At 48.7% G+C, this 10,530-nt stretch overlaps 1 protein-coding gene across 7 annotated transcripts in view; it reads right to left on the reverse strand.

The window, feature by feature from the left end:
* Positions 1-10,153, reverse strand: part of LOC121588812 (cubilin) — a 66,305-nt gene extending 56,152 nt beyond the window's left edge. For all 7 annotated transcript variants that reach the window (XR_006004219.1, XM_041907190.1, XM_041907189.1 and 4 more), the window contains exon 1: positions 8,871-10,153. Coding sequence is in view for 6 of the 7 variants with exons in the window: in XM_041907190.1 (XP_041763124.1) it covers positions 8,871-10,056 (1,186 nt within the window). In the remaining variant the exon portion in view is untranslated. The remainder of the gene's footprint in view (positions 1-8,870) is intronic.
* Between the last annotated feature and the right edge of the window lie 377 nt (positions 10,154-10,530).

Consider the following 10,530-nt stretch of genomic DNA (forward strand, 5'->3'; position numbering starts at 1 on the left):
TCCTCTGCACGTAAACACGTTTTTTCGCCCTTCACCTCCCCGTTCAATGGAACTCAATCGAGTGAAAAACTATAGTCCACTAGCAATTCATGACAAGCCGGAACACCGGGAGCAAGAAAGATATAAAAATCGCTGCAAAAACTCGCCACCGTCACTCGGGCGCAATCAGTGTGATAGGTTTTATTAGTCGTCTGAATAATCGTTCCAAATAACAAGCTTTCCCTTTTGCTTGTTTTGCCTTGGACTGTACTGCGCGCGCTGTAGGTCCAACAGTCTCCAATGGCAAACTCGTAGCAATTAAGGGAAATGAGCCATATATGTCATCTTCCCGATTCGATTGGTAAATAATGCAGGAGAGTAATATTTGATCGCCGAATAAAACGAAGAAACGCAAACAGAAGGCAATCTAACACGTACGCAGCTAATGGGATCGATATGGGTAGAATAATTACTTTCATTACGCTCATTTCCGGAATGCGTAGGGAAAGCGATCGAAACATCAAATTTGTTTGTTTGTCGATGTAAGTTTATGTTTAATAGAAACAGGAAACATGCTGGTAGTATGCAAGAAGACGTGTAAGAAGACTTTGGTGCTAATATTGGCTTTGTAAAGCAGTCAGGTGCGGTTCTTCAATAGATTATTTGTAAAGTAAAAAACTATACAAAATGACACAACCAATTCCAGTTCTATTCTCGCTCACCATCACAGAAAAAAAAACAAACAAACCTCCATTCGATTTGTTCTGCTTTATCTTAACTGAGTTTGGTCGTGTCTTTATGTGGCTTTGCAAAAACACACTGTCTTACATTGAAGCTATCCGCACGGCTGCACATCAGCAGCAGCAGCAACAGCACCACCCATCGAGCAAACCCAAAGCAATGCCCGGGCACGAGCGAAAAGAGCCTGCTCCTGTTGATGATTAATAGGGCACGATAAACCTTCGTCCCAAACCCGGGAAGAACACACCTTCCATTCAGCAGCAAACACTGAACATAGATCAGCGCCACTGGAAGTGTGCTCTTGTCGGGTTTATCCGAATGCAGCTGCAGGTAAAGCCTTTTTTTATATGCAACCAACATTTCTGTGTATTTGCGGCTGAAGTGTCTCTTAACCACACTTTCATACCCGGGGACACAGCACTGTTGCAGTTTATAATAGGACAGTGATAGAATGGCGAAAAAAGCAACGGAGCCATCGTGATAGTTTACTACTACGACAACCTCTAGAGAGAGTGAGCATGCAATGGTGATCAATTTCAATGCTCTGTTCCACAAATGTCCAGGTAGCAGCGGTAGAGTCGAAGGGTCTTTGCATGTTTGGCGCACTAAATACTTCGATGTAGCACACTCACACACACAAAAAAAAAAACAAACCTAACCTCAACCGCGCTGGAACCTTTTTGCAGACACATCGGGTGCTGTTGCTGTTGATTGCATAATTGAATTTCTGTGTTGAATCGCGAAACCAGCTCGCCTGTTAATTGAACGCTGGCCGAGGGACACTTACCGCAGTGTATGCGTTCTAAATGGCAAGTTCCATGCCCACCCGATGCCCATTCGTGTTCCTGTGCAGTGCACAAACGTGGACTTACCTGTGGAAGAGAGGAGAGCAAGATAAATACATTAAAACAATTAGGTTAAAAGTTGAGCGAGTTAAAACTTTTAAAAAGACAAAGCTTTATATTTTCAACGCCCTTTATGGACATATTTGTGACCGCATAACAACTGCCCGCAGTACATACACCTCCCCAAAAAAAAGCCTCCACGTCTAAGATCGTTTCACTCCAAAAGCCCACTCCAACATCGCGCCATCCCGTTTAACCACTAAAAAAGATGATAAATGTCCTCTTCACGCATTGAACGACTCGAACGAAGCGGGGCGAACCATCGGCCTCGCTCTTGGAGCTAATCTGGCCAACCAAAACCAGAGGCCAGCCAGAGCGATAATTGATTAGATTTTTCTCCATCAGCAACGCTACCGAAGCGTAAATCAATTTTTTACCGCATTAGCCCTGCCAGTTCGCCATCAATTGCCGCCCAATCGTTGTCAACAGCCACCGCTGAATGGGTGCTAAAGCACAACATGCTGCCGCGTGTGTCACGTCGACGGTTCCATTCACCCGCATCACCTACCAACGCGCACCGATAGCAACGACTTCGAGGCGAAGAAGAATGAAATGGAGCTCCATTCTAGTGCTGCTCGAACTGACTCGATTTCTTTCCACGCTTTCAGCACAGAAATAGGGAATGAAAGAGCAAGACAGAGAGAGAGAGAGTGGACATTCCATATCGGAGTTTTGGGATTTTCATAAATTGTTGTTCCCACTGCGGAATTTACCCTCCCATTGCAGTGGTTGTAACTTTTCGCCCTTCTCCCAAAAAACGACCGAACCTTTCATCCCTGTTGTTACGCCTGGTAACAATGTATTTATTTGAATTGCGTTTTAGACCTTCTTAGAACTGGCGCTCGCGTATTATAAATTTTCGCCGCACAGTTTAAAAATTAGTCTGTTTTCTCTCGTAGATAATTCGCAACTAACTGTCTCAATGGCACCTATTCTTCAACAGCTGATCAGTCTTGACCCCGTTTGACCCTGTTTTGTGACCGCTGCCGAACTTGTTTCTAATTGGCCCTATTTTTGGATCAGCTAGTTGTCTCGCCTAAAGGGTTATCTTTTCATCCTTTTCTGGTTTCCTAGCGCCATCTGGTGTTATTTGCTACATCTATTCGAGCTGTCTTTGACAGCTCGTTGTTTTGACTTTGTTTGGTGCATCTAATAAGCACGAGGATGATATCGTGCCAACAATCCCATCGTTGACCTCTGGGCGCTATTTTTGAGAAGCACCTAACCCCCGGGACGAGCTTTTGCCCTTTTTGGCTCGTGAAAGCTAGACCACTGTATTTATTAGGGTTACCTGATATACCTTCGGTTTCGGGGAGAGCGGATGGGTTTTTCTTTCCAGCATTCGAAGCGACAACGGGGAGGTGAAGCAAATTTCCACTCCACTCCAATTTATTGAAAGTATTAAACGGCCTCCATTTTACCTTGCGAAGATTATGGCCTTCGCCGGAGCGGAGTGAATGTTTTAATTAACAACTCCTCCATACCTGGCGCGGCCGATGGGTGTAGACGCCGCAGCAAGCAACGTAGGGTAAGATTGCTTCATATCTTCAGATAGACCATGCACGAAGACCGAAAGCACGACTAATAATGAGCTTCCGACGATTATGCCGCCGCCGCCGATGCTCCTTGCTGCGATGGCTTCTCTCGACTTCTCCACGGCGTCCACAGCGACAAGTCAATCAATTCTCATTAATTATGCCCCTCGCAAAAAGCCCGTGTGAACCAGTTTATGAGCCCTGACACCGTTCCTAGTGGCAATGATTAAAAGTGATTGGATCATCAAAATTAGGATTTAAAAATTAACTACCCCGTGCTGCTGAGAGGACCCGCGAGGCTTCTCGCTAAAGGCACTGCGACCCATCCTCTTCTCCGGAAAGCTTCTCCGCAGGCACACTTAAGACGTATCTAGCTGCTCGGTACGATACAACACTACTGCCGTCTCTTTACAGCGAACTTACACTCACCCGCTCATTGACGTGCTAATCACATTTACATTACTAAAGATTTCAATTTCTGTTCCGAAACAGGCTCGCCCAACTCCTGTGCCCGCTCGCTGCATGGTTGAGCGAGCTTCCTCTCGTCAATCGCGCCCGGGCGCGGAAATGAATTTCATTTCTGCTGGGATCAACTTAATTTCTGCAACTCCCTTGCCAGGGAGCAACGAAGGCACGGAAGGAAGGGCCGGGTGGTTCCGTCACGGCCAAAATGTTAACGCACACGAATCAAAGGTGCTGACAGTTTTACGATCCCGGCATTAGCTGGGGCAACAAAAATCCTACACCTCGTGCCACGTGGCATGTTATTAAAATTTACAACCCTGGCTGCCAGCACCGCCAACCATGCCTTGGGTTGCTTTCCGTTCTTCAAACATGCGCGCCAGCAATGTCAAATCGCAAGGCATGCCACCACGGATACCAAAAAAAAATAGGGCCCAAAAAACACTACCACTACCAAACACCAAAACCCGCCACCGGAGCAGTTTAAAAGTCGAATGCCGTCGAACGCGAATTCTAGCGCTGCTATGGGGCAGGGCGCGCAGGAACACAAATAGCGCAAGAAAGTCCCTTCTGCCCCACGAATAAGCAATGTTTTCCTCGCGCCGTGTTTGGTGCGCGCGTGTACACGGTGGCCCTTCGGTGGGGGAGGGCTCGTAAAATTGGGCACTTTAAAATCTTGCTTAAATATGAATGTCAAATTTTTAGCACTGCCCCACACCACATTCGGCCCATTCCAATTTGGCTCATTCTGGCAGCACCGGTTTTTGGCTGCGTTTCCGGGCCACGGTAGCATCAGGGATGGAGCGCGGTTTTGAGCGGCGCTCTTTAGCGGCACAAGTAAAACAATGCTATTTTTACCGTCTGATTGCCTGAATGCCAGAATGGAGTTGTGGAGTGTTTCCAATGGTAGAAATACAATCTTTGTTACACAATGTTGCAAACAGTTTCAAAGAAACAGAATCACTGCTGAAGGCTTTTTCCTCATCAGTTTGTTGAAATTCTTCTCCTTTGTTGAGCTTCTCTTTATCATTCCCACATGACAGCTGGCTCAAATGGAGTCGCTTGGCTGTAATTAATTTACACCAGAGTCCGGAAGTAACACACCCCTTCACCTTATTTGTTTGATGTCCAAAGGTGTGCAAATATTGGGTTAATGTTTTCAATCCAACCAGCCAAGAGGTCCTCGGTTTGTTTACCTTTTCACCAGTGTCGCGTTTGCCTCTCGTTCTTTCACATTCGCCCTGTATTTCGCACTGCACTGCCACAGCGTACACGCTAGAATGAGCTTTTCCCATTCATTTCTCATAATTTCTTCCTCGCCACTGCGCTTCCCAGCGTTCAAACATTCCCAGCGTTGGGCTATCCCTGTTTGTGCTTACCGACCGGCGGGGTCAGGCGTTTGTGGAGGGAGTGGGCGGCCCAGCCTCAGCCATAACCCAGCGGAAACCGTGGAAACGCTGCCTCCACTAAACGGTCCCACCGTATGAAGTTGAAGCTACACAAAACTTTCCGCTCACAAGTGCTCGTCACCATCGACTGCGCCACTCCCTCTCTCTCTCCCGCGCTTCCCACTCGCCCTGTACCGGGTCAGGCGTAAAAGGATTGCGTAATTGTGCTCGGCAAAGAGCCCGAAGTTGTTTATTTACCTTCTTGCCCTGAGCTCTCTGGACACATTGAAATCATTGTCACTTCCAGGAACGCGAATTGTGCGCCCAGCAAAAAGAGGAATTGGAGTGGTAAAAAAGGGAACGGGAGTGCCGGGGGAAAAAAAACAACCCTACAAAACACGAGACGGAGGCTACAAAAATCTTTCCCTGTACTTGCTAGATATTTAACCACCGAGCAGCAACCGGTACACCCGTACTGCTCCTGCGTGTCAGCTGCACGGCTCGAACTCCGCAAAGCAATAACTTACAGATGCCCTGCAAGGGGAGCAAAAAACGGTTGACTTGACGGAACAAGCGCACTGAAAATGATTCCACTGCACAGCACACAGGCACATGACCGAGCGCTCGGTCATAAAAAGAAGAGCAGCTATTAACATGAACAAGACCTGCGTTCGCTCGTTCTTACCGAGTGAGCGAGATTCATTTCGCCCCTGTTGCACTGTGGGCGAACCGTTCCCTTGCTTAAGGCGTGCATTTTTAATGAGTGAAAGCAATATAAATAATAACTGTATCCAGTGTGCCTTGCGGACGCGTTTGAGATGGCCACTGTGGTCTCTTAAAAGTATTAGCAGTCTCAATAGCTAAATAACATTAAGCAAAAGTTCGATAAAACTACTTCAATTAACCGAACCGTTCCTGTTAATGTTATTGTTTTAGAACATGTTCTAAATTGCTTCGACAAAATCCACGGCACCAACGCAGACGATGAATGTAGTCGATCACAACTTCACACCATGATTGTAATGTTATTTATTTGTTTTACCCCTCGAGCACCAAAACACACATACACACAGCTTCCGCACACACACACACACTCGATAAACAGATTGCTTTGTGTCAGCAAATAGCACCCAAAACCAATAAACTATAGCTGACACCCAAAACCGGCTCACTATTTTTCGGACATTTTTCCAGTAATAAACCCCGACTCTCAGGCCTCGCTGGCCTAGCTCGCTGTCGAACGCACGCAGAGGGCGTAAACCTCTTTTCAACCCCGCACAGTAAAGCGAGCGAGTGTAAAAACATACGTACGAAAACTGCACCACCACACGGTTTTTGACGGCATGTCAGTTTGTTGGTTTTGCGTTTTATGCCGCTCGCTTTGGAGCGCGTGAACTTCCTCACTCAACCTCTGCCTAAACGTCAGAACGTATTTATGTCCGCCTCCGTATGTCCACCATGTCCGCCCTGTTCTTTGTCGGTGTACAATTTTCCTTTCGCACACTTTTGCGCCTCCATTTTGGGGCGGCATGCAGCTTCGCGCCTTCTCCTGAGACGGCCTTCTCGGTCACTCGGTGCATTTATCAGTCATGTGTCAGTGGTGAATGGCGACGATTCAAAGTGGTAGCGGCACTGCTTATCTCTCTCTCTCTCTCTCTCTCTCTCTCTCTCTCTCTCCCTTCCGTCACAAAGACCACCATTTACACCCAATGGTACATCCATCGCAAAGCGGGCCTATACTAACCTACAACGGACGGCTTGATTGGCAAGCTGAGTGCAACTGGGGCAGCGTGTACTTCAGCTTCGCCAACCGGTTTGGCGTGAAGTTGACAAGGCATGTATTTAATTTATCTCTGCCAAGCGGTGTTCGGAGTTTGATACTTTCAACTATAACCACCGAAGCGGTGTAACGCTTATGTCAGAGGCTCGCATGCTCGTTTGTGGTTTCTATGAGCAAAGTTTCGGTATTGTCTTCGGGAACAGCGTGTAGCGGAAGTGCAGAACATTGCCTTCCGCATGCTCCGGCAAGGCATCACAATTGTTGCCTGCGGGGATATCGTACGCCAATAATTTACAACCCAATATGAGGGGCGAAGAAGAAGGCGGACGGTTGTTGTCCTATAATAAGACTCAAGTGACGTCAAGCAATTCAATGCAGCGATTCTGAGAAGAGAAACTACACATATCTTCGCAGTGATAAATTAGGGTCTTGTTAATGTAGCCCTGTTAATATATAAACAAGGTTTTCTATAACATACAACTGTAATATGTGTGTGGCTAGTGCATAAAAGTGCACCCGAACAAACAAAACGTTAATTTAATTTACAATAATAGTATCCTATGAGTCAGCAGCCAAAATTTGAAGGCTTTATAATTTGAATTCTAAGCGAGATGACCTAAACCAGTTTGTGAACATATAGAAAGTCCTATGTTGCATCAGTGCAACGAAAAAAAGCCCGGATCCGAATGGCCGACGACCCTGAGCGACTTGAGCTTTCAAAGGAAGCTCGTGAAATGAAGACCGAGGGACAAGTAGCTACAAAGCTGCGTTCGCTTGACCGGCAGGTCGTTGCATCTGACCAAACAGTGAAATAGTACCTGAGAAACGTGAACAAACATATCAGTAAGCAGAAAACGAGTCCATTGGCTTCGCAGCGGCAAGCAATAGCACCAAAACTCATTGTGATCTTACTTGTGATCGCCGTAAATCTCGTATAGCTCGTCATTATAGCGGTTCCTCCATTGTCCTTCCACACATACGGGGTCAAGTATCCTTCTGAGCATCTTCCTGTCGAACGCGGCTAAGAGGGTTTCGTCAGATTTGGACAATGTCCATGTCTCAGAGGCGTAGGTGAATACCGGTACTCTATAGGTACTGTATGGTCCCAGCTTCGTCCGTCGCGACAGGTTCTTTGAGGTGAACTGATTTTTCAGGCTGTAGAATGACCGGTTGGCAGTCAGCATACTAGCGCGCAACTTTACTTCCATGCTATTGTCGATGCTGACCTTTGACCCCAGGTGCATTCTGGGACGACATCAAAAGTGCGTTCACCTATCTGTACGTCACTTCTACGTAGGTTCTAATTATTTTTTGCATTGTGGTCATTTCAGGCTAATTTCTCTGAGATTTTTTTATGTGACACCCTAGTCAGCGAACCAGTTTAACATGTTAGAACCAGTCCAACATGAGGCAAAAGCTCTACTCCAACAATTTTGTCGCAAAACCTGAGAAGCATTTAATAAAATTTAAAAATAAAGCTTAAGACATCCCTACACGCATGTCTTCGTCCACCATGGCACAAATTCCGGATAACTTCCGGAGGCAGCTCGCAAGGTCGTAGCTGAAATAATAATCTTTGAATCAAAAATGAAATATTCAACCTTACTACCGAAGGGTAAGGTAAGATAATGTGAAACCCCTTATAACTACTGTAAACAAACTCTTTGTAGCTTATATTTCAGTATTATACACTGAATTTATCTGCAAAACTAATTATTGAAGCTGATACACGCTCTTACACAGACTATAAAGAGTATGCCAACATCCCAGGACAAATCATGTAACCCTGCACAATACGCAGACTCTATCAAAACTGTTCAGATGACTCACAATGGCTCGCTGGTCAAAGTGTAGAGCTTGTGGGAAAAATGAAATATTCACATTCGCCAAATGTTCGACCAGCTTGCAAAGCTCCTTCCCACACAAACACACACATACACATATACGCGAAACATTCAAGAGCATACGTTAAGAAACTAAACAGCAGCTACTCCCTCTGCAATCTGCAGCTCCCACGCGCTACCACCCAAAGAATGCCATAAACACTATCCCTTATGTGTAATAAATAATCTTCACTTACCTCCATGCAGAAACGTGAACATGTTAACAATGAGCAAAGCTGGTAAAACCATACGCAACGCGTTCCGCACGTCGTAACACCGCCGCTTGCCGCCCGCCGTACGGGTGTGCTGGTGGTTTTGCTGTTCCGGTCGCAGCTGCTGCTGCTGCTGCCGACGCTGTTCGTTGTAATGTTGTTGCTTGTCAGCAATGACGCTAACGCTATTATCGCCGTGGTAGACGCTGCCGCGGCAAGTGTTGCTAGTGTGGCTACCGTCCGACGTATCGCCGCCGCGCATGCAGCGCTCACTATTGCCATCGTGGAGGGTGGTGCCGGCTGCTTCGTGCGGCCGTGCTTTTCTTCGCGTCCCACGTCGGTACGGTGTGGGCGTGCTGGCGGTACAGCCCGGTGCTGCTGCTGCTGCTGCTGCGGCCCACTGGGCTGCTGCTGGTGGTGATGGTTGCGCTCGGCCACCGGACCGGGGCTCGTTCGCGGACGACGACGACGACGACGACGAATGGAAGGCCGTGACGCTGGCGGCGCCGTTGCCGGGCGGTTCGAGAGTGCGCTGGCCGGCCGCACCGATCCACGTCCAGGGCGAGGCGAGCGACAGCAGACTGGCCAGCAGAAGGCGCACCAGCAGCAGGGGCAGCAGCTCCGTCCGCCGCAAAGCGCCGCCGGACTCGCTAGTCTTATGATTATGGTATTCGTTATCAAAATTATTACTCTTATCAAACGTACGTAGGTCTTCAGTGTTCTTTGATTGGAAGCATTCATGGTTAAATTGTTTACACTTAGTGGGTTTGCGGGCGATCGCCGCCGACCGCTTCGCTGACGCGCGGGCGCTGGTGACAGTGGAAGGGAGGGGAGCGGCGGCGGCGGTGGCAGTCCCGGGCCGGCACGGGTGAGCACGAGCGGGCTCGCGCCGGAGCGGCCGAACGGGGCCTGTGTTAACTGCGTGTCGTCGAGCAGCAGCAGCAGCAGCAGCAGCAACGTCAGTAACGCGTGCAACGGGGCCGGCTGCAGCTGCAGCGATAAAAAAGTGGCTCGAAAAAGACGGCTTCGATAGACGGGTGGCGGTGGTGGCAGCAGCAGCGGGGAAAGGCAACCGGCCTCGGGCGGCTGGCGTCGTTCTATCGCGGGCGGGCGACCGGCCGCTCCGTTTCCAGCGGTGCCGCAGCGTGGCAGGCAGGCCGCGGCGCCGCATCCGTATCCGCGTTGGCCACCATGTTCGCCGCGCCACCGGGGACCACCGGGCCAGGGCGCCGGCCCTGTGTGCGGCTGCTTTTCGTCGCTCGTTAAACTCGCCCGGGCGATGCGGTCCAGCTTGGAGCGGCTGCGGTTGAGGGTGCTGCGGCAGCAGTGGTCGCGGTGCGCGGGCTGTGTGCTAGCGTGTTGGAACGGGCATGTCCTCTCGATGAATGATACTGCTGAGGCCATGCTGTGCCCTGGAGGGAGGTAAAAGAGGTTCACACGGTCAATGTAAATATAAAAGCGGTACGAAAAGTAGGATAGGAAATCATGGGACATTTGGGCGGCTGTGTCAGGCCAACCGGTTCAGCGTGTTTTTCTCCAACAATGGGCGTTAGCTGGTTACATAACAACGATCAAGGCGAACGCCCGAACTGCCGCCGCCGATTTTCGAACAAACAAGTCGAACAGACACAAGCACAAATCACGT

The sequence above is a fragment of the Anopheles merus genome, chromosome 2R (genome assembly GCF_017562075.2).
Source record: "Anopheles merus strain MAF chromosome 2R, AmerM5.1, whole genome shotgun sequence".
Classification (NCBI taxonomy): Eukaryota; Metazoa; Arthropoda; class Insecta; order Diptera; family Culicidae; genus Anopheles; species Anopheles merus.